The sequence below is a fragment of the Sturnira hondurensis genome, unplaced genomic scaffold (genome assembly GCF_014824575.4).
Source record: "Sturnira hondurensis isolate 20B ecotype Veracruz unplaced genomic scaffold, ASM1482457v3 Scaffold0018525, whole genome shotgun sequence".
Classification (NCBI taxonomy): domain Eukaryota; kingdom Metazoa; phylum Chordata; class Mammalia; order Chiroptera; family Phyllostomidae; genus Sturnira; species Sturnira hondurensis.
The window spans coordinates 2,875,325-2,898,671 of NW_028091156.1; the positions used below are offsets into that span (position 1 = coordinate 2,875,325).

A 23,347-nucleotide genomic window follows, 5' to 3' on the forward strand; every position below is an offset into this window, starting at 1 on the left:
TCAAAACACCGCCATCGTTTCATTAGAGTCGCAACCCTGTGAGGAGGATGTGTTTTCAAAACAATGTTTATTTCGTTTTTCTGGTTATAAAAGCCACACATTTTTATGTTCATTTTAGAAATTAAAACTATAGAAGAGTATAAAGAAGCACATAATTACCCATATTCTCACCACCTGCAAATGTTTTAATGTATTTTGTTCCAATAATTATCTACCAATCTATCATCTACCTTATATTTTCTTGATTTTAAGGTGCCACTTGTCATAAAACACACCATTAATTTAACAAGTTTTTAGGGGGAAAAATGAAAGACAAAAATCATTTCTCTCAATATCAATGATAATACACATCTCTAAGTCAGAAACATCCAAAATGTGGGGAAAGGAGGCACCTTAGAATAAAGGGACTAGAAAACATTTGAGATCACACTGCCAGCGTGCTGCTCAGCCTTCCTTCACTTACACCCTAAAAATGGGCGGTGCCACATCGTGGGAAACTCGGGGTAGACGTTCTTTTAATTTCAATGGGTGCAGAACACTGTAGCTGGCCACTTAAGGATGGCCACCTTTAGTTTAACCACTCCTCTATTGTGATCATTTGAGTTTGTTTATCATTTTCAATGTTGTAAATAATGCTTCATGGCACAACTTTATGCGTAAAATTTTGCTCAGGTTTCTCATTATTTCCTTCGGATAAACTCCTGCAAGTGGAATTACTGAATTGAAAGGCAGGAACTTTTTTTTTTTTTAATCCTCACCTGAGAAGGTTTTTCTTCGTTGCTTCGAAGAGAGAGGAAGAGAGAGAGAAAAACATTGATTGGGTGCCTTCTCATATACACCCCGACCGGGGATCGAACCTGCAACTTGGGTCTACGCCCTGACTGGGGATCGAACCCGTGACCCTCTGAGTTACAGGCTGATGCTCCAGTCACTTGAGCCACATCAGCCAGGAAAAGGGTAGGAACATTTTGAGACTCTTGATATAATTGCTAAACTGCTTTCCAGAAAAGATGTCCCAATTCACGTTCGTATCAGCAGTGTATGAAAACCCTCTTCTCCTTCCCTAGCATTGACTCTTATCCTTTAGGAAAAAAAAATAAGTCATGCATGCACACAGTTTTTTAATTAAATAGAGGGAATGGGGGCTTTTAATAAAAAGCCATAGCGCCCTATCCCAGCTCTGAGCACACCTTCCCCAGGGCGAACCCTTCTGTCTCTGGTTCATTCATTCATTCATTCATTGACCCATTCAACTTACATTTATTGATTACCTATTAGGAACCAGGCACTGTTCCAAGTGCAGGGACACAGCAACAAACAAAACAGACCCCAGAACAAAAACAAGGCACCCCACCCTCATGCAGCACACATTCAAGTGCGGTACAGGATCCGGATTAAAAAGGTAAAATTTTCAGTGTGTTTGATAGTGAGAGCGCTCTTAAGGAAGACGAAGTGGGGAAACACAGGGCGTTGGGGAGGAGGGGAGAGCTGCACTTTTAAGATTGTCTGGGAAAGTGTTATGGGCTAAATCGCATCCTCGCAAAACCTCTACGTCAAAGCCCTAATGCCCAGTACCTCAGAATGCAGCTGTGTTTGGAGATATGGTCTCTAAGGAGGCAATAAGTTAAAATGAGGTCCTCAGGGTTGGCTCTAACCAAGTAGGACTAGTGTCCTTACGAGAAGAGGGGATTAGGACGCAGATGCAGAGAGAAGACAGCCATCTGCAGCCTGGAAGAGAGCCCCCGGGAGAAACCAACCCCGACAGCACCTTGCTCTTGGACTCCACATCAGAAAATAATTTCTGATGTGAAAGCCACCAAGTCTGTGGTGTTTCATGATGCCTCAAGCAAACCGATACAGAAAGCCTTACTGAGTTGGTGGCATTGGAGCAGAGACCTGAAGATGTGAATGAGTGAGCCACGTGGCTCTCTAGAGGACACATCCTCCAAGCAGGAGCAAATGCAAAGCCTTGAGGTGAGAAGGTGCCTCTGATATTTTTTCTAAGAATGAGCAAAGAGGCCAGCAGGGCTGGTGCAGAGTGAGCCCAAGGGAGAGTGGAAGGTGAAATGAGAGCCCTGGCCAGTGTGGCTCAGGTGGTTGGAGCATCCTCTGTAGACCGAGGGGTCGCAGGTTGGATTCCCTATCTGGACACACACACAGGTTGTGGGTTCAATCCCCAGTCAGGGCACATGCGAGAGGGCAGCCAGTTGATGTCTGTCTGTCTGTCTCTCTCCCTTCCTCTCTCTCTCTCAACGCCATGAAAAATGTCTGGGGTGAGGGTTTTAAAAAAAGATGAAATCAGAACCAGTGGGGGCAGCTGCTACGGAGCTGCACGGTCCAGTACAGCAGCCCCCATGGCTAGTGAGCACTTGAATGGGGTTAGTCCAAACTGAGATGGTGGTAAATGTAAAACTCACACCAGATTTTGAAAAATTAATATGTAAAAAAGGAATATAAAACATCACCCTAATAATTTTTATATTGATATGCACTGAATGATACTATTTTGGACACAATGGGTTAAGTATAATACAGAGGTGGGCAAAAGTAGATTACACTTTTGAGTACACAAAACAGAGTTTATTCTTGCATTTATTAATTACTGTATTATTTATTTGTATTCACAACCGTGAACCTATTTTTGCCCACCCCCCCCATACTGTTAATTTCACCTGTTCCTTTTTATTTTTTATAATACAGGTGCTAGGAAATTTTAGATCACATCTGTGGCTCATTTATATTTCTTCTGGAGAGTTCTGGCTTAGGGCCTTGTGGGTCATCATAAGGACCTGAGCTTTTACTCTGAGGGATGTGGGAGTCACTGGACGGTTCCCAACTCAAAAGTGACATGATCTGATTCGTTTGTGTTTTAAAAAGATCACTTGCATTGCCACGTTGAGGAGAGGCTCTATGGGACGTCAGTAAAGGCAAGCAGACCATTGAAGAAGCCACTGAAATCATTCAGCAGAAAACGGAGGCTTGGACCAGCGAGGGAGAGGCAAGGTGGTGAGAAGTAGTCAGATACTGAATGGATTTTGAAAGCAGAGCCGTGAGTATTTCCTGACAGATTGAATGTGGGGTGTGGGGGAAAGGGGAGTCAAGGATGAGTCCCAGCTTTTGGCCCGAGCTTCTGAAAGGATACCATTTGCTGTGACAGAAAAAGATGGGGGCAAAGCATTTTGGGGGGAAGAAAATCAGGAGTTTGGTTTTGGATGAGTCAACGCCGGGGTGCCTTTTGCTTTCCAGGGGGAAGCACTGAAAAGTTGGTTGACCGTAACACTCTGGAGTTCAAGGGAGGGGTCCGAGCTGGAGATCTGGATCTGGGAGTCATCATTAGGACGAAGTTTAAAGCCAGGAGACGGAGCACTAACATCCAGGGAGTGTGTAGGTGGAGAAGAGATGGAGATCAAAGAGAAGATCAAGATCAAAAGACCAAGTGCCCTGGAGGACTCCCAAGTTCATCAAAGTATAAAGAAAACCAGGAGAGGATGGTGTTCCAGGAGCCAAGTGACGGCAGCAATTAGGGGAGAAGGAAGCAAGGGCTGTGCCCAGGGCCACTGAGAAGTGCAGGAAGACGAAGGCAGAGAACTGACCCCTGGAAACGTTAGCAGCCTGGAGGTGACTGGCGATCTGGTGGGTACAGTTTAGGTAAGCAATAGGGTGCAAACACAATCAGAGCAGGTTCAAGAGACAGTGAGAGAAGAGCAACTGGTGACACGAAGTTAGCAGTAAAGGGGAGAAGAGAAAGGGGCGATGGCCAGAGGCAGGTGGAGGGTCCAGAGAGGCTATTTTTAAAAGATGGGAGAGAGCCCTGGCTGGTGTAGCTCAGTGGATTGAACACAGGCCTGCGAACCACACGATCACGGTTCGATTCCCAGTCAGGGCACATGCCTGGGTTGCAGGCCAGTTCCCAGCAGGGGACTCACAAGAGGCAACCATACATTGATATTTCTCTCCTTCCCTTCCCCTCTAAAGATAAATAAGCAAAATCTTTTTTTAAAAAAGATGGGAGAGAATTTCAGCCTGTGTACACGCTTCCAGGAATGAGCTATTGAACAAGGAAAAATCGATGATGCCAGAAAGGGTGGGAATTCTTTGGCTATTGGGCTAATTGCCAAAGGATGCTTATATTGCCTTTTCATGTTGTATCAACTTCAGGCATCCAATGTGGACTTTCTACTGTGGTATCGTATGAGTTACCCTACTTCCTTCACCCCCAGCTCCGTTCTACTCTTGTCCCCACATTATCCCAGCCCATCGCTATTGTCCCATTGTCCCAACAGATCACTGTGTCAGTGCATCTACTGATTACCTTGGTAACCTCTATTTTCTGCTCTATCAATTACAGACAGCATCTCTCACTCCCCCACTGCGTGTGAGGAGGGCATTCACACCTCTTCCCCTACCCTCTACATCTTCGTCAGCTTTGGCGGCTGTGCTAAGACAATAACGACACTCTACACGACAAAAAATTCTTAGCCACTCAGGCTAATTTCTCCTTCCTGTGCCACATCGTGCTCTGCTTCTGATGTCCTCTTTCTGTCCTCGGCTCCCACCCGAGACCTGCCACTCTCATGAGAGAGGCACAAGAACCATGGCCGAACTTCACAATGCCCCTTGAAGTGTCTGCTCAGGAGTGTCTTATGTCACGTCCACTTACACTCAACTGGCCAAAGCAAATCACACGCCCAAACCTGACCCTGAGGGGCAGGGAAGGACGTACGCCCCACCCACAGGAGGCGTGGCCAGCCGCGGGAGGACAGTGAATAATTGGCAACAGCACTTCAGTCTATCACAACTGCTTGCCCTTCTCTTGTCTTCCACTTGCCGGCTTCCTCAAGCTGTGCTTTTCATTGTGTGTTGTCCAGGTGGAAAATCTTTATGCCCTCCTTTAAAAATAGCTATTCTAAGTGGACTTCAGTGCTTTGCGTTTGGTTTTAGAAGTTGAACACCACTGAGCAGCCTTTATATCCTTATGACTAAGCAAGTGTTCTTTGCTGTGGAGCCAAAGAGAACCTAACGAGCCCGCATGGTGCACCTCTGGTCCAGCGACAGCCCCCCCCCCCCCCGGCACTTAAAAGAGCCTTTCTCACGGCCCACCACGTGCTCAGAATCAGGCCATGTCTTTATTTGCTTCATGTGACAGCCATCTCTTTCACAATTTGGGGGGGGGGGGTTCCAGAAGTTTCTGATGACCTCTCTTTCCTTTGTTGGTAGAAGAAACAGGTGCCACCTTCAAAATATCCCTAAAATCTTCCCAATTTTCTCTCTGCTGTCTGGCATCTTTCTGTTCTTCTTTTTGAAACCTGCTGACCTTCTGATCTCATTGGGCGGCTTCCTTCGTTTTGGGATCCGAATGCATTTGCATAACTTTCTGCCTTTGCTGCCCTTCTTAATCTCCTTCTGTTTGTCTTGCTTATGATCTGCGTTCCATCACAACTTCGATTTCTCGAAATGCACCCACCCTCCCTTGCTGTCCTCAGAGACCACTTTCCTAGAAACAACCCCCGCCCCCCCTCCAAAACCGGGTCTAATGAAGACTAACTGCTCTCCAGGCGGGCAAACAGCCTTATCCTGGGGTTTCCTTCATAGCTGTCCTAAATCGGGTATATTATTTCCTGGATTGCTTCTCTTCTTTCTTGATTTACAGTGTTGTCTTGCTAAAATACATCCTCAAATAACTTCCCCAAATAAAAGGCTGAGTAGGATATAAGCTTCCTCGGTCCTTACCTGGATATAAACTGCCAGGTCCTAGCCTGTCTCACTTCTATGCAAAATAAAGCTGCTGGACCAGATGATTTCTGATGCCTATTCCTGGGGTATAATTCTAGTTAATATGTACTCACAAATGATATGCGATATCAAGGAGAAATTTAAAATGGTTGCTGCTCTGAAGGAACTTGCAGGTAAAGAATAAACTCTTGAAGCAGTGACAGAAAGTCAACAATACAAAAAAAAGCCACTAGGGAGGACGCAGGAAATATGAGAATCGCAGGACTAGAGAAAAGAGAGAGAGAGGCTGAGCCAGCCTGTGGTGCTCTTGCCGGGGAAGCGAGGCTTTGGTTGAGCGTTAAAGAGTAGGCGGTATATTAGGCATAGATTAAATATTTATGAATATTCAACGGTGGATGAATGGGCAACATTAGTCTGACGCAATGGGTAACGGCCAATGGGAGCTCTCCTCCGCCCCACTTTCCCTGCCACTATCGGAGTTCGCCACATGTTCACGGCACCAAGTCAACAAGACAGATACAGGTTTTGAATGTGAAAGTGTAATTTTGCCCCTGACCAATAGACAAACTCTCTGACTGATTGGGAGCATAGCAGTGAACGTGCCTTGTGTCTCTGAGTAACTCTGCGTACCCTCGTATGCACAAGCTCTACGTGTAGGCCTATGGAGGTACAGACAGTGGTCTTTATCAGCAGAAGAGGAACTGGGGGGACTCTCTTTACCATCAACCACCTTTAAAATTTGTTTTTAGTGTTCCAATGAGGATCAGAGAACATAAGTCATGCCTGCTTTCCATCCACTCCCCAGGCAGGAAGGAAGCTTCAACAAGAGATTTTGGGGGCCAAAGGTCTGCCCAGTCTTCAGAGAATAGGGGTGCAGTGGGGATGGGAAAAGCTTGGGGTCATGTGATGGGTCTTCCCTGCAAGGTCTGACCTAATATTACTTCCTCTGGGAGGTTTCCTCTGACCCACAACCCAGGAAGAATTCATTGTGGCTAAAACGCTGTTCCTGCTGCCGTCATAGCATTTATCAGATTTAAACAAAGTTCGCATCAATTGCTCTCATAACGTCCTGGCTGATTTATTCATCACCACATCCCCAATGCCTGGCATGTGGTAGGTGCTCTGAGTCTGTGCAATGAATGAGTGAGTGGATGCAAAGTATCTGCATTTCCTCAAGGGGCAGAGCCAGACATGAATATTGAATTTTCAGATAAGACAAGAGGACCCGGAGAAGTGGAGGGCGGGGTGAGGGGACTGCCTGCCAGTTTTGCCTGGGCTGGTTTGTTGTATAGGACCCCCGCTGCAGGTCAAGGTGAGCCGAGAGACCACCAAATACACAGGAGAAAGGTCCAGAAAGGCGCACGCGCACGCGCACGTACACACACACACACACACACACACACACACACACGGATGACCCAGTGTCAGCTCTGCAGCAGGGTGAAGCGCAAGAGGGACCCACCACCTCCAGAGCGCCAAACTGCTGAGTGAGCTCAAAGTAATCTCATTCCAGCCTCCCAGTAACCCAGAGAGACAGGCGTCCCCGATTCACAGGTGACAAACACTGCCAGGAATCGACCCCTGCAGTGTGGAGAGGGACAGGGGCCTGTGCACCCGGTCAACTGTACAGTGACAACCAAGACAAAATGAAAAAAAGATGCATAGATTCAATCACTGAAAATCCGTTAGTCTGTACACCCACGACTCACCTGTTTTATTATTTCTGTAGTTTCCCTACTTTCTCCTGGCTTCCCTGAAAGGTTTCTTACAAAAGTCCTAAGGATTCTGAGAGGGGAAAGCTGGGTCCCAGCGTGCAGGGTACAGAGGGCCGGGGGCTGGGGCAGTGACAGCCAAGGTACCCAGTGAGGTGAGACCCAAGAGGGCAGGCACAGGTGGGAAGCTGCAGGCACCTGGGCGCAGTGCCCTCCCTCAGCAGGGCCTTGGCACAGCCCCTCCTACCTGGCACCAATGCGTTTGTTTCCTCAAAGGACCATAGGGTGGCATTTACTTCACCGCTTAAAAAAAGATGGACTCGCAATGCAGCCCTGCTCATGACCGTCACATCACGGAGAGAGGGGCAGGCAATATGTTTACACTCCAGCAGGTGGGAATTGCGGACACAGCCAAATCCGCATCAGATCACGCCTCACAGCGTCTGAAGGTGCAGAGAGCCGGCCTGTGTGACAAGGGCGGGCTTAAGCTGCTGGAGACATCGCAGAAGGGAGAAGCACAGCTGCTCAGATGTGCTGCTCTGGCCGACGCAGCCCAGCAGGCAGAAAGACAAGTGAGGGGAAAGTGGACACGTCCTGCGTGGGTGGCTGTGCTCTCAGCGCCGCGAGGCCGTGAGAAAGGCCAGCGTACAACAGAAAACCACTTCTAGCTGACCTCGGCTCTGGGAAACTTGGAGCCAGATGCTGGCAACTGGCTCGTGCGCAGGGCAGGCCTGCTCCTGGAGAGGGCACTGAGGTGCCTCCCTCTCCGCCCTGCACGGAATTGGAGAGGCGGGACCGCTTAGCACGAAAAACAGCGAGTGCCAAGCAGGGGACTCAGGGGAGAGCGTGCAGAGATTTGGGGGATGGGAATAAATGAGGGTCAGGAAAACGTCTCATCCCCCTCTCTTGCGCACCCTTCCTCACCCCTGTCTCTGTGATGGGCCCCTGTTAAAATTTGGAACATGGGTGCCATCAGAGTCCCTCCAGGCAGCCAGACTCCAGCACAGAATTACACGGGCGCGCTCTCCCCTTCGAAGGAACAGAAGGGATGGGAGGGAGTCTGGGGTCACCTTTGGCCATGTGTGGTCCAAACCCACAGGTATCCAAACTAATCATCCCCCGCGCCGTGGTGCCCCGTGGGGTGCGAGTGGAATCGCCGCCTCTCGGAAAGAAGGGGAAGGAGCTTCTGGCTAAAGAGCTTTCGCCCCCACACGGTCCGCACTCCGCGAGCTGCGGGGTTCTCCTAAACCCGGCTTGTCCCCCTTTCCCCCAGCTCCGCCGACTTCTCGGATTCCCGGGACTTGGTCGGCACTGCATGTGGCCACAGTGCTCCTTCTGCCCTGGCGCTGGGGTCCTTGGAGAAAGGGGTTTGCAGGAGGGTGCGCGGCGCAGGGAAGGGGCAGGATTTCGGGGAGCCTGGAGGAGAGCAGTTCCGGCCTCCGCCGGTGGGCTGCAACATTCCCCGTAAAGTTTCCGGCTCCTCGGCCAGACAACCTCGTTAACAGGTGGGAGAAGGTGAAAGGCTGGGCGGTTGGCCCTGCGCCCTGCAGGGCGCCTGCTCCACGCGCTGCTGCCTCCTGCCAGGGGGCGCTGGGAGCTCCGACCGGCGCTTGCAGCCGCGGGCGCCACCTGAGGGTCTCTCCCAGTCCCCTCCCCTGCCTGCCCTGCTGCGGCGGGGCCCCGGGTGCGGGGGTCGCGGCCGCCGTGTCTTACCCAGTCCTGGCACGAAAGTGTTGAGGAAGAGGCAGATGACGGCCACCGGGAAGGGCATATAGGGGATGGCGGCGCGCAGGGGGCCCTTCTTCTCGCGGACCTGCACCACCACCCCGCTGGACGAAGACGCCCCCCGGGGGTCCGCTGCTGCCACTGCTGCCGCCGTCTCGGCGTCTTTGTGCGAAGACTCCATGGCGAGGCACGCTCCCCAGGAGCCGGGCTTCTGCAGCCCGGGCTGCTGCCCAGCACACAGGGGGCAGGGGACGGCCGGCTCCGGGCTCCTGGCTCCGGGCTCCGCGCCGAGCTCAGGCGGCCAGCGTGCTTCGGGTGCCCGCAGCTGGCAGGGAACCCACACTCCCGCGTCCCCACGCGCCTGGCCCTCTGCCGCGCGCTCAGCTGCGCTCCCACACCCCCGGCTGAGGGGCGGAGAGGGCGGGGTGACACTCGGTGACAGCACTCCGACGCCCCTCCCTGCCGGGCCCCTTCCCCGCCCTTCTCTCCGCCCCCCACCCCACCCCACTTACAAATCAGGGCAAAGGGAACAAAGTAGAAGAGGAACACAGAGGGAGCCCTTGTCCATCCGGATACTGGGAGGGATGGACATACTTCGCTCTCGCTAGACAGGTGACTTGGACGGTAACCTCCACCAAGGACACTGAGAATTGGCCGTGTGTTCTCGGCTGACAGGGTCTGCGAAAGCCTGGAGTTCAAGTCCTTTACTGAACGTTAGGGAGAAGGAGGCAAGGAAGGCAGGGCGCCTGGTGCCTAGTAGGCCTTCAATTCATTCTGATTTCCGAAGGACTTGTTTCATCGAGCCAAAGCAATCACAGTCTCCGTAATAGAGCATGTAGCAGGAGACAGCTTTTCTAACAGGTCTCTGCAAGACATTGAAATGGGACACACACGCAAACAGCGAAAAGAAACGGGCCTGCTACCGGAGAGGTAAAGCTGGGCACCGTCCCCGGAACCGTCTTGGAGGAAAACCTGGCCTTGTGTGAGGCTCGACGTGGTGCTGAAAAAGCCAACGAGGACACAGCGCCGTCTGGTGTTGACAATGCGGCAGTTGGTAGAAGAGGAATCGGTCCAAGCCGGCGGCAGCAGGAAGCCCCATGTTGAACTAGATTTTGTGAATAATGCCGCCCTTACCTCCACATCTGGAGAAAGTGAACCCATGGAAGCAAGGCCTTTTACGTTAGGGAGGGGTTCAATGCATCGAAATCATCCAGAAATTCAGCGGGCTCCTGGGAGGATTGGAAGGATGTAAATCAACTTCCTTCCCAGTAATCCTCTTTCTCCAGGAGCGAGAATGATTGAATGGTAGCCCAGGGGCTCACAGGAAGGATGCCAGAAGACCGTGGGTTATTTAATGGGTGTCTGATTTAATAATTTTAAGAGCAGATGGTCAGCAGGGGTTAGTGGTGATACTGGTGGACGCACACACGCACACGCAGTAACCAGCTTAGGTCTGACAGTCAGAAATGAATAGGACTGAGAGTCTTGGTATTCAGCCTCCTGTGTGACGTAGAAGAACTCATTTAGCCTATTCTGGGCTTGAGTTACTGTGTAAAATCAAAGCAAGATTCAATTTACTACACATTTATCGAAGGCCTAATCCGACTTAGCTGCTGGGGAGAGAGAAAGGAGTAAAATCCAGCCTCTGCCTGTAAGGATGTCGCAGATGAGGGCCACGAACAACCCCAAGGATAGAATTACAGACAGTGACACACGTGACTGTGGGGAACTGAAGGTGCTGAGAAAACAGGGACCTGTCTGCGAAGGCAGCTGGAGTGGGGGAGGCAGCCGGGCGGGCCTTCCAAAGAATGTGGTGCTGAGTGAGACCTGAGCCGTGACTGGAGTTAACTCTTTGCAGGAGACTTGTTTTACAGAAACGCCGATTCACCCAAGCACGCCCCGCAAGCACCATTCTGAGCACTTCACCCATGTTAACCCATTTGATCCTGACCACGACTCTCTGAAGTATCACGTATTACCCCATTTCACAGGTGGGGGTGACGGAGCCCAGAGCATCTCAGGAACTTGCACAAAGTCACCCACTTTGTAAGTGACAGAGGTGGCATTTGAATGCTGGCCATCTGGCTCCAGGATCCATCTAGCTATTCAGAGACCTGGGTCATAACCCTAATTTCTAAAATAGTCTCTCACGCAGCCCCTGAACTGTCGGAGGGCCACACAGACTCAATTATTCCAGGAAGGAAGGACGTCAGGGAAGGAAGGAGATTTACACGCCCCAATTTTCCAGGTGGTTCTGATCTGAAAGTGCAAAAGACATCCAGGCACAGCAGCAGCACGTACAATGGCATGGAAGCCTGGACTAGGGAGCACTCCAGGAATGGCAGCACGGCTGGGACCAGGGCTCATGTGCACAGGGACAGGAGAGGGCGCTGGGGGGCCTGGGGCAGGAACCGAGTAATGAAGGGCAAAAGAACTGGAGTCTATTTTTGCGGGGACATAAAAAATCTTTGAAATGCTTTAAGCGGAGGTGTAGCGTAAGTGATCCAGTCACTACTGTGCGCTCTGTAACAAACTACCTAAAATTTAGCGGCTTGGCCCAACCATCGGGTGGGTCTGGGAAAGGGACAGCGCACATCTGAGGCGGCTCCTCTTTGCTCCTTCACGTCCGGAGACTCAGCTGCGAAGGCTCAGATGGCAGGGGCCGCAACTGCTGGGGCGGGAGAATTCACTTCCAAAATCATTACCAGGTCTGGTGCCTGACCTGGATAACTTGAAAGCTGGCTCACCAGGGACTGTCGGCCAGAGCACCTACCCACGGCCTCTCCATGGGACTTGGACTTTCCCCAACGTGGAAACGGGGTTCTGAGAGGAAAGTTCCCCAAAGGGGGCCTCAGACCTCACCCCCAGTACTGCAGGACCATGGAAGTCACACAGTGTCATATCTGTAACCTCTATTTGATTGAAGCAGTTGCAAACCTTGCTTAGTAGATTCAAGTGGAGGATTCCCCACTTCTCAATGGAGCAATGTCAAAGAATTTGGCTTTAAAACCACCATAAAAGGGATGTGGTTTGGGCGGGGGGGGGACCACTCAATCAGCCATGTGGAGGATGGACTGGAGAGGATAAAGCTGGGTCCCACAAGAGGGGGACTCTTCCTGGCCCACATGGATTAGGAATGGGGGAGGAATACTTCCCCAATGAAAACTGGATATTATTAACAAGGAGAAAAGGTAGAATTCGAGAGTTCGAGGACATCCAAGGGGTGGCAGGCAGAGGCTGGCCAGCATGGGCAATTGCCCAGGAGAAGCTGGAGAGTCAGTCTGCTCGAGGTTTAGCAAAGAAATCTGGGCTGCAGATTTGGGAGCCATCAGCACACCAATGGTAGCAAAAGCCCTGCACACAAATGTGCAACAAAGAGACTTGAGGGCCCAGGAGAGTCGCCGGGGGTGCTGGTAATTAGGCACAAAGGAGGAGGGACAAAGAGGTTTACAAGGAAGCACGCCAAGAGTGTTTCATGGAGCCAGAAGGGGAAGGTTTTAAGAAGCAGCAGTCAGCAGTGTCAAATGCCACAGAGAAGCCACATGAGACCCCAAAGTGCCCATTGGACTTGGCACTTAAGGGTGTCAGCTCTCTGGAGTCCCAGCGCGGAAGTCCCACTGTGTCCGTTTTCAAGGCATTTGTCCATTTCGTCCAAGTTGTCGGCTCTGTTGGCCTAACATTAGTCCTAATGTACTCCAATTATCTTTTTAATACCTGTCACACCCGTCGCAATGTCTCCTCTTTCAGCCCTGGTATTGCTCGTTCAGGCTTTCTCTCTTTCCTTGGTCGCTCTTGCAAGGAGTTTATACCACATCCATTTGACATTGCGACTGTGGCTGATATTTGAAGAGGAGACTAAGATCTAAGCCATTTCAGGAGGGAAGAGACCTCCAAATGAAAGTTAAAATCTTAAAAACTAATCCCGGCCCCCCCATCAGACACAAACATGACAGGGGAAACAGACCAAACAGTCGATTACATCAGCCAAACAACACATGTGAGCCAGGCACTGGGACATGAAAATAAAGTCTGTTTATCTTGCCATTGTTCTGTCAGCAGCCAAACAAAATATCTCAGCTTTGGGCCTTTTTTAGCTAGAAAAAAATAATAATAATTGTGTTACAGTCAGCTTCCAAACTGTAAAAGCAACTCATATACCGACAGGGATTGCTTCTTGAGGCAGGCTGGCACTAAAGAATCAGCAGTAGAAAGACAGACCTTGCTGAAAGCTCTGTGTCTTTGAATAATTTCCTAACCCTCTGGGAGCCTCAGTCTCCAAGAGGCTGGAGGCAGCAATACCGACCTTGTTTACATATACGTAAGGATGAAATGAAAGATCGTGTGAAAGACACTCAATAAATGGCAACTGAGTCACGAGGCTTTTCATCCCAAGTGACAGAAACCCAACCCCAAACTACCTTATGGGGAAAAAGGGAAACTATAGATGTGATGGGCTTTGATGTAGCAGCTTATCAAGGCTGAATGACAGTCCCCAAGATCCCCTTCCTAATCTGTTTTTCGTGAGGGTGGGCTGCTGCTGACCACCTTCCTCAAGAGCCACTGGATGGAAGGGAAGCCATGGCTGCCTAGTAGCTCACACGTACCTTCTCCGAGGTATTTGATCAGATACTAACCTAGGTGCTTCAGGAAGGAATTCTGCGGATGCGATTAAAGTCCCTAATCAGTTGATTTTAAGTTAATCAATGGGAGATTATCATGGGTGGGTCCGATTTACTCACAACTGAGCCTTACTCAAGATCGACTTTAGAGCAGGCATGGCCTTCTCCAGGGGGACAGGTCAAGTAGCTGCTGGACTAACCATCGTTCTTTCCCTCTAGACCCTTCTTTCTGGCTGCAACCCGGGACCATCAAGCATCNCGTACCTTCTCCGAGGTATTTGATCAGATACTAACCTAGGTGCTTCAGGAAGGAATTCTGCGGATGCGATTAAAGTCCCTAATCAGTTGATTTTAAGTTAATCAATGGGAGATTATCATGGGTGGGTCCGATTTACTCAGAACTGAGCCTTACTCAAGGTCGACTTTAGAGCAGGCATGGCCTTCTCCAGGGGGACAGGTCAAGTAGCTGCTGGACTAACCATCGTTCTTTCCCTCTAGACCCTCCTTTCTGACTGCATCCCGGGACCATCAAGCGTCCGCTCTCCCCACAGGTTCCCAGCCTGCTCCTGACCCCGTAACAGGGTGAAACTGCCCATACCTCTAATTCCTGTGACTCTTGCCTCCCCTTCTGGCCAGCTGCCCACTCACGGGGCTCATCCTGGACCTCGCTTTCATTCCCAGACCTGCTCCTCTCCCACAATCTTTACTCCCAGCCAGCGCTTCAGTGCCAGTTCCCAGGGTTACTGTTGAACAGTCTTGCTCCTTGCCCTACGCAGTCTGTAAGGACTGAGGGAAGAATTATTACCGCACTGAATTCAGAGCCTGGGCGATCCGAGAAAAACACATCCTGATGAGCCTATCTAGAAGGCCAGGGAGGAGACTACTGTCTCCTTAAGAGTCCCACAGTGGACACTCAGACAGAGGCTTCACCTTGGCAATTCTCAGTTCTTATGCGAGTGGTTGCACATTGTTCTGAAGTCAGTGAGGCTGTGGCGGCAGACCGGGTTACCAAGAAAACTGTGGAATGCTGTTAAGACAGAGAACAGGAGATTTCTGCCTGCAAAGGCCTTTCTGATCTAAAAGCAGATGAAATTGAGCAGAATGTCATTCTCTTAACAACCAAGGATTCCTAGTCCCCTGCTAAAAAGCACAGGCCAAAGGCCAAGCCACAGCAGAAGGCAAGGAGGGGCTGGCCCCAGCAGCCTCTTCCCAACATAGGAAAGCAGCCTAAAAGGCAGAAGGGTTGTCTGCAGAGAAGACCGGGCAGCCAAGAGCACATTAGCGACACTAGTCGCCATGTCCCCGATCTTGTAGCCATTAGCCATATGTGGCCACTTAAAGTTAGTTAAAACTGAGTAAAACTTAAAACTCAGTCCCTCAGTTGCACTGGTCACATTTCAAGTGCTCAATGGCTACATGCGTCTGTGGCTACCATATCAGACCATGCAGATACAGGACACTTCATCATGGACGAGTTTGACCAGACAGCACTAAGTTAGATTATGATTGGGCTGCATGTTAAGAAGATGCAACAGCCCTGACCAATGTGACTCCGGTGGCTGGGTGTTATCCTGCAAAGGGAAATGTCATGGGTTCGATTCCTGGTCAGAGCACATTCCTTGGTTGTGGGCTCAGCCCCAGGTTGGGACAAGTAGGAGAGGCAACCAATCAGTGTTTCTCTCTCACATCAACATTTTTCTCCCTCTCTCTCTCTCTCTAAAATCAATAAGTATGTCTTCAGGTGAGGATTAAAGAAAAAGAAGATGATGAGACATCAGAGTGGCTTAACCAAAATAATGGTTTATTTCTCTCCTTCATATAACTCTAGGGCAAGTAAAGGTGTTCAGTTCCCCCAGTGTCGTCAGGACCAGTGTCCTCGGAGTCAGGCCCCCAGCTTCCTTCCATCTCAACGCTGCCATTCCATCCCTGGGTGTTTCCTTGTCTACTTGGTCCAGGACGGTGCCCCAGCCAGGAAGAAGATGGAAGGAGAAATCTACTCCTTCCTTTCACAGGCATCACCTAGGCCTGCATCCATTGGCCAGAACCTGTCACATGGCCTTACCTAACAGCAAGAGAGGCTGGGAAACTTTATTCTGGTCAAAAATAAAAAGCTGATGACTATGGAAAAGGGAGTGTGGACGTTGAGGGCACGTAGCGGTCTCTTCTATGGCCACTGTGGGTGTTGCTGAAATCAGTGTCTGCCAGTGTTCGCTTTCTTGTGACATTTCTGTCATCTCCTGTCACTTACTTCCTCCCTCTTCCCTTTACCCCACTGCACCCGCTTCTGTGTAGCAGGCACCATACTCAGCTCTTCCACATACACGATCTCACTGCACCCTCACAGGCCCCCTGGGAGGGAGGTCCGAATTGCACCCATTTTACAGATGAAGATGTTGTGGCTCAGAAATGTTCAATAATGAGCTGCACTAGATTGGTCTCAAAAGCTTTCTCTCCATATTCACTAAAACCCACTTGCTCCTTCCTCTCTACCCGCCCCAGGCCCACTGCTCCTTCTTCTTGGATTCCTGCCCCCCAGCCCCTCGGCCCCTCGGCCAATCTCTCCTCCCGTCCTAAACCCCCTCCCTTTTTCCCCTGGCTTTTGGGGTTTCATTTTTCTTTTCTGTCTCCCCATGTAACAGGCCAGCCTCGCTTGGCCAATTCCTCACTGGTTCCACTCAGCCTCTAATATAGAAAATCTATTAAGTTGTGATCAATGTATAAATCAGCTCTCCTGACTGCCCCTGGGGAGATTAGCGTTGTGCTTCCCTGTAGCAGGATCAGAAAACCTGAACATTAACCTGAAGGACCGACAGGACAAATGGGGTCATCTCAGAGCACCGCACCTCCTCTCTCCCGGGATCCCGCTGGCCTGGCTCCTGATTGCTCTTCCACCACCTGCCCCCAGGGCTGAGGGTGCAGAGGGCAGAATAGACCTCTGATCTCAGGCTGGAGGTCAAGGTCCTGACCTTCACGGAAAAAGGGATCTCTGAGGCGGGCAAGAGTCCCCCCGAGATCTCATCATCCCACGCACCAATGCCTCTCCTCCTCCAAGTCTTGGGTAATAATTCTCCCCACTTCCATTTCCTAGGGTTTCCCTCGCTCCACTTGGGGCCAGAGGGAGAGAGGGCAGGACCGTCTGAGAGGTGGCGTCCCCTACCTAGTCTGGAAACTCTACAGATGACTGGGGCCATTTCTCACAGGAGCAGAAGGGGACTGCAGGCAGCAGGGGCCATGATGGCGGGGACCAAAGATGGAGGAGGGGTGACTAAGAAGGACAGACGGGGAAGGTGCCCTGGAAAGGGAAGATCCAGCTCCCTGTCCTTCTCTCTCTCCAGAGACCCGAGTGAAGTCGGTCAAGGCAGGGACGCCGACCACTCCTGCCCTCCGAAGATGTACCTCACATCGATCTCAGGCTTCCGCAGCCTCCTCCTCCCACCCTCAGCTCTTCTTCCTTGCAACACCCTCCCACACTGGGCTGAGCACAGAGGCTGGCAAATCCTGGGTGCTTGATCAATGTGAATCGAGTTCGCCTACTCGTTCAGGCACCAATCAATTCCCACCTCTCCACGTGTAATTTGTGTTATTCAGCTGGCCCAGACAGCCAAATCACGGTTGCCTTTTCGGAAGCAGTGGGAGTCCTGGAACTGATGACTCGTCTAGAGGATGGGAGAAACCAGAGGAAATCAAAAGAGAAACAGGGGAGAGAGAGGCAGACACACAGAGAGAGAGAGAGAGCGAGACAGCTCGCCTCTTACCATAAAGGTAACTGCACTGGACACGTGGCTGGATCATCTGCCATTATATTCACGACTCTGGAGTTTAACTAAGAAAGTAACACACTAGAAAACAAAAGGAGGAAAAGCAACCACAAAGCCCAACTAACCTGGAAGGCAGGAGCTAACCATCCTGGACGTCCTCGATCACCAAGGACAGGTCATAGGAGGGGCCCGGTGTCTCTTTACTAACCTGTTGCCAAGTCCACCGGCTGAACTCCCTCAGCCCCTAAACCTGGGAGGCCCGGCCTGGCAGCCCCTCGCCAGCACCCTGCCAGCCCAGCTCCCAGCTTCTCAGCCCCACTTCTCCCCGACCCCCCATAGGGCAGCTTTTGTGTGGTCTCAGGTCCCCTGTGATGACACATGGGGACGTGAAGCTCTGTTGTTCTGGCAGGCACTACAGACGAGGGTCTCTCTCGGCATTTAGTTCCTGGGTGTAGGTTGTTTTGTTTCTCTCTTAACCACTCAGCACTCATGCCGGTATCTCCAAGGCTTCAGGAGGGCTGCTGTGCTGCAAAGCAACCACCCCCCCCCAATCCCACCCCCTGTTGAAAGGAACTTAGGCCTGTGCCCAGGGCCAGCTCCCCCTGCCCCACTCCCAGCCCTTGCACTCTAGGGCTCTCGGGGCCTCAGAGAGCCCCAGTGTGGCTGCACCCGAGGGAGGTGTGCTGGGCACCTGCTCATGCAATACCAAGGACAGGAACTGCTCGGGCCCATGAGAGCCACTGTCACATGTGCTTCAGAGTCTGACATTCCATGGAGGGGCAATCCTACTCTGTCACTCATCAACTATGTGACCGTGGGCAAGAGACTCAGACTCCCAGAGACTCAGTTTCCATACTGGGTAACGTGGAACAACCATGGTACCGACCTCATAAAGTTGGCCCGAAGACTGCAGAGACTGCTTAGCATAGAGTTGAGCACATAGTAAGTGCTCAGTAAACAGTACACATTACAGTATCATTATTAACTCCTACAGAGGAGACTGGGACCATTCCCTGAACACCAGTTTTCTCTAGTAACCCCCTTTGCAAAACGCGAGCACACGAAGTTTAGGTGATTGATCAGGCCCATTGTCCTCCGGTTTGCTGGGAGGAAGAAGACATGACCCTAGAACCCTCTAAGAGATGCCCCAACAGAGCAACAAGGTAAGTGGCCATCCAGGCAGAGTGATGAAGGACTGACCTTCACAGCCTCCAAATAGACCATTTTTACCCCTTACCAGTCCTGGACCCCTAAATTGTCCACGAACTAACTAGTCACTTCTTTAGGATAAGGCAGTATTCCCAGACAAAGGTTGAGTCCACTCTAAGGACTTATTCCTTTGCTCTGCATATTTCCACCTGGTCAGATGACTGGGGGATGGGGGCTGGGGGTTGGGAAATGTATTCAGTGTTTGATAGCAGCTGAGAAGAGTAGGTTTTGGCGGTCGTGCACAGGTTGGGGCTGGGAGTTGGAGGTCTTATTAGCAAGCAAGGGGAGGGATTAGATTACTGGGGCCTGGGGATTTTTAAAGAGGCTGTTGGGGCCCTGACCGGTGTGGCTCAGTTGGTTGAGCATCATTCCACAAAGCGAAAGGTCGCCATTTCGTCCCAGTCAGGGCACACGCCTGGGTTGCGGGCCCAGTCTCTGCTTGGGGTACCTGGGAGAGGCAACTGATTGATGTTTCTCTCATTCATGGATGCTTTTCTCCCTCCCTTACCCTCTCTAAAAATAAATAACATCTTCAGAAGAGGCTGTGGGGACACACCCCAGGGTGGCCTCCATGAGTCCTGCCCTTTGAGCCTGGGTGGGACTGTGACTTATTCTAGCCAATGGAATATAACAAAGGTGAGCTGCAGGTGTCAGGAAGGGCCTGAATCAGCTGATTGTGAGTTCATCTAAAAGGAGTATCCCCGGCGGGCTTACCTTACTCAGGTGAGAGCCCTTACCAGGGGCTGGGCCCTCCCTGGGGTGAGCAGCTGTCCTTGCAGTCTGGATGAAGTCAGCCACCATGTTGGAGAGACCCACATGGCAGGGAGCTGGCAGCCTAGGACCCCAGAGCAGCCTCCAATCAGACGCCAGCCGGAAGCAGGAGCCCTCAGTCACATAGCGGCAAGGAGACGAGCCCTGTCCACAGCCTGAGTGAGCTTAGAATGGGGTTCTTCCCGGCTGACCCTCCGCAAGAAACTGAGGCCGGCTAGCCCCTGGACTGCAGCCTGGTGAGACCCTAACCCTCGGACCCCTAAAATCTTTCCACGAAGCCGCCATGAGGGAGGCAGCACCCTGTGTCCCACAGCCAAGTGCTCTGTGGCAAAAGTGCCCAGGTTTCCAGGCTCCTCCAGAGCTGAGGCTGCTGGGAGCTTAGGAAAAGTCACAGGTTTTCCAATCAGATCCAGTCCAGGACCATCACCCTTCGGGAGGGGTCATCCTAGCATCCCTGGCCCTGGCTCTGCCATCTGTAGGCCTCATGCCACCCTTAGGTGGACCTGGTGGGGGGGACCCCTGGTTCATTAGGCCAGACACCCCAAGGCTGTCCCCGCAGACTAATGGGCACCGACTTGTGGCTCGGTGCTGGAGCTGACTCTGGACCCTGCCCCAGCACCCTGGGGTGGGCAGCTTCCTGCCCCCGCTCACCCCAGCTGGCCCCACCCCTTAGTGTCAAATCCTGTGGCGCCTGCTTCCCCTCCCCTACACCGTGTGACGCCGCCCTCCCCTTGTCCCCACATGCAGTAGTTCTCTTGAGCTGACCGAACATTTCTTATGGATGGAATCTCTTCGGGGGACTTTTAAGCTATTTATTTATTTATCTATCTATTTTTAGCCCGAGAACCCTTTCTTCAAACAAAAATACTACAAGAAAAATCAGTCTCCAAGGACACAATCAGTCTCCAAGGAGCTGCTCTGATTGAGTACATGGAGGTAGGTGGCCTCTCCCCTTCCCTGGGAGCCCCTATGGGGCTGTGTGGAGCCCAAGGGCTTCTTAAAAGCTTGTTTAGACACTCCTGTCCAGGGCCCAGTCAGGGCTTCCTGTTTGCCTTCCTCAGGGTGGCCTGGGCAGGAAGTTCCACCCTCTCACTCCCAATGTGGCTGTCAATCAATGGAAAGTACAAAGAGGGTTCCCAGTCTATAGAGACGGAGATCCTAAACATCCAGCCACCGAGATAATTTCCACCTGGAAGACAAGGTCCTCCCCGCCAACCTCCCTCGAAAGTGGCCTGACCTGTGACCTTGCTATCTGGGAGGCAGGTGTTCTTGGCCAGCCAAGGAGAGCTTTTAAATAGATTCAGAGCTGAAAAGAAGCTAATGGCATGTTTTCCTCTCTCAGTAATTTTGGGATTATTGGTCATGTGACTGGCTCATTAGCATGCATGAGGTTTGATAAACACTTGCAAATTGCCACTTGCTGTCTTAGATGTTCCTTCTGGGAAGCCAGCTGTGGGAAGCTGGTTAGGCTGCCGAATGAATGATGGGCGGCCAAGTGGAGAGAGGCTCTGGAGGCTGAAAGGGCGGTTTGGCTGTTCCAACCACAGATGGGCTCCCAGCTGAATGCAACCCCAAGAGTGAATGCAACCTAAACCATACGCATGGCACAGAAGAACTGTCCTGCTGAGCCCAGCCACCCCACAGAACCATGATAAATGATAAATTGTGATTTTTTAAGCCACTATATTTTTTAAAGATTTTATTTATTTTTAGGGAGAGGGGAAGAGAGGGAGAAATGGAAGGGAGGGAGAGAAACATCAATGTGTGGTTGCCTCTTACATGCCCCCAACTGGGGACCTGCCCCTCAGCCCAGGCATGTGCCCTGACAGGGAATCGAACCTGTGACCCTTTTGGCCACACTAGCCAGGACTTGCCACTATATTTTGGAGTGGGTTGTTATGCAGTGATAGATAGATGGACAGACAGACAGACAGACATATAAATGAAAACCACTGATAGAATTTTGGGGGGGAACAAGTTTCTGGGATAGCATAGCCAGGATTTTTCATCCCAGGTCAGCCATTTGCAAAGAGCATGGACCAGCTGTCTCAGCTGAGAGATAACAAACATATCTCTGGGGATACTGGGAGCCCTGCCACTTAGAATTAAATTAGAAGGAGCCAGTGACTGATGAGGAGGAGGTAGGAGCCTTTGGCTTGAACAAGTCCGAGAGCCCTGGCTGGATGACAAATTATGCAGAACAGCTTGGCTTTCTGCAAAAAAAAAAAAAAAAAAAAAAAAATGGAATCATGCTCCAGTTCAAATTCCTTGCCACTTATAAATTACTTTTTATTTTATTACCCTACAAACGCCATCCAGACAGGCTCAAATGCTGTTTTATGTATGCCAATTGTTCTCCAGAGCTGTGAGGGTGCAAATCATGGGCCATCCTTAGTGGCTTGGGAAGAGGTGCTTTTTCTTTGAGGGGAAAAGGAGAGGTTTGAGGGACATTAGTGATAATGACTTAGAAGTGAAAAAAAAAACAAACAGCAAGATCAATTGTAAGTTATAAGAGCATCCTGAACAGGGGGATTTAATGTGACATGTTCTAGAATGGATGTTGCCCCAGCCTCCCTCTCATGCATTCACTCCAGAAGCATTCATTGAGCACATACAGTCCTTGTCTTCTGGGAGCTCACGGTCCAAGGGGAGAGACTGACTGGTGAGCCACCTCGCAGGCCTTCCACATGGTCACGTGGCCAGATGCCTGTGGTGGCGAGCGGCCACCCCTCCCCACAGCCACTCTGGGCCTGTCCTGGACTGGCTGGCTCACTAGGGGCATAGGAAGAGGGACTGTTACTGGCATATCTGTCTCCCACCCCTGGCCTTTCCTAAATCTCAGTGGAACAGTGTGCAGCCAGCACAACTCTTATTTCTGTTTCTAGCCTCTTTTAGATTGCGCCTCTGATTCTCATTCTCATTCGGAGCCCACCAAAACCTCTTAAAGCCTCGACTCTTGACTCCTGTTTTCCCTCTTTGGTACCATTTTACCCCATGCTTTCAGATGATAGAGCAGTTTGTATTCAAGCCTTTCTCCTCTTGAGGCTAATTTACCATCTCTGTAAACACAGAGCCCAGCTTGTTCACGGCAGCCTGCCCAAAATGCCTTGCACAGTTATTGGTCAGGCATGCATTGTTATCTGGTGTGGCTGTTTCTCCTCTGTTCACTAGCTGTGTGGCCTCAGGCACATTCCTAACCTTTCTGGGCTTTAGTGTGCTCATCTGTAAAACAGGTGAAACACCAGGTACAATAAATGATCAATAAATGGTAGATTTTTTTTTTTTTTTTTACTAATGAACTTCTTAAATTGTGGTCCCAGTACCAGCTACGTGAATGCCCTTAAGGGGGCCTCTCCCATACACAGGACTCTTTCCTTCTGCTGTAAACTATAGGGTTTAACCAGCCGGCCTGTTGCCAGAGACGCAACAAATCATAAACCAGACCCACATTCTAAAACAGAAAACCCAGTAACAAGGCAGAAAATGGGTTGTAAAAGGTAGAACTAGAGGCCAGGGAGCCTGGTAAGAGATCAGGCAACAGTCCAGGCAAAAGATAATTCAAGGCCTTGAACGGAGGGGGCAGCCCTGAGGGGGATTTAGGAAGTGGGTCAGTAGAATACGATACGTGACTGGGGAAGGCCGCATGGTGTAATGGAAAGAACCCAGGATCGTCCAACCAGGGAAGCCAGAGCTCTCTCGCTCTCTACTATGAAAGAACAGAGCAAGCAGGTGGAATTCGTCGTCAGGAACCTCACCAAGAGCTGATTCTATACTGTGATCTTGGACTTCCCAGTCTCCATGGCTGTGAGAAATAAATGTC

The 23,347-nt window shown here is 50.9% G+C and overlaps 1 protein-coding gene across 4 annotated transcripts in view; it reads right to left on the bottom strand.

The window, feature by feature from the left end:
* STUM (stum, mechanosensory transduction mediator homolog) overlaps positions 1-9,526 on the bottom strand; it is a 44,564-nt gene extending 35,038 nt beyond the window's left edge. For all 4 annotated transcript variants that reach the window (XM_037069471.1, XM_037069469.1, XM_037069468.1 and 1 more), the window contains exon 1: positions 9,159-9,526. In XM_037069471.1, coding sequence (XP_036925366.1) covers positions 9,159-9,351 — 193 coding nt within the window. In that variant the 5' untranslated portion in view covers positions 9,352-9,526. The remainder of the gene's footprint in view (positions 1-9,158) is intronic.
* Between the last annotated feature and the right edge of the window lie 13,821 nt (positions 9,527-23,347).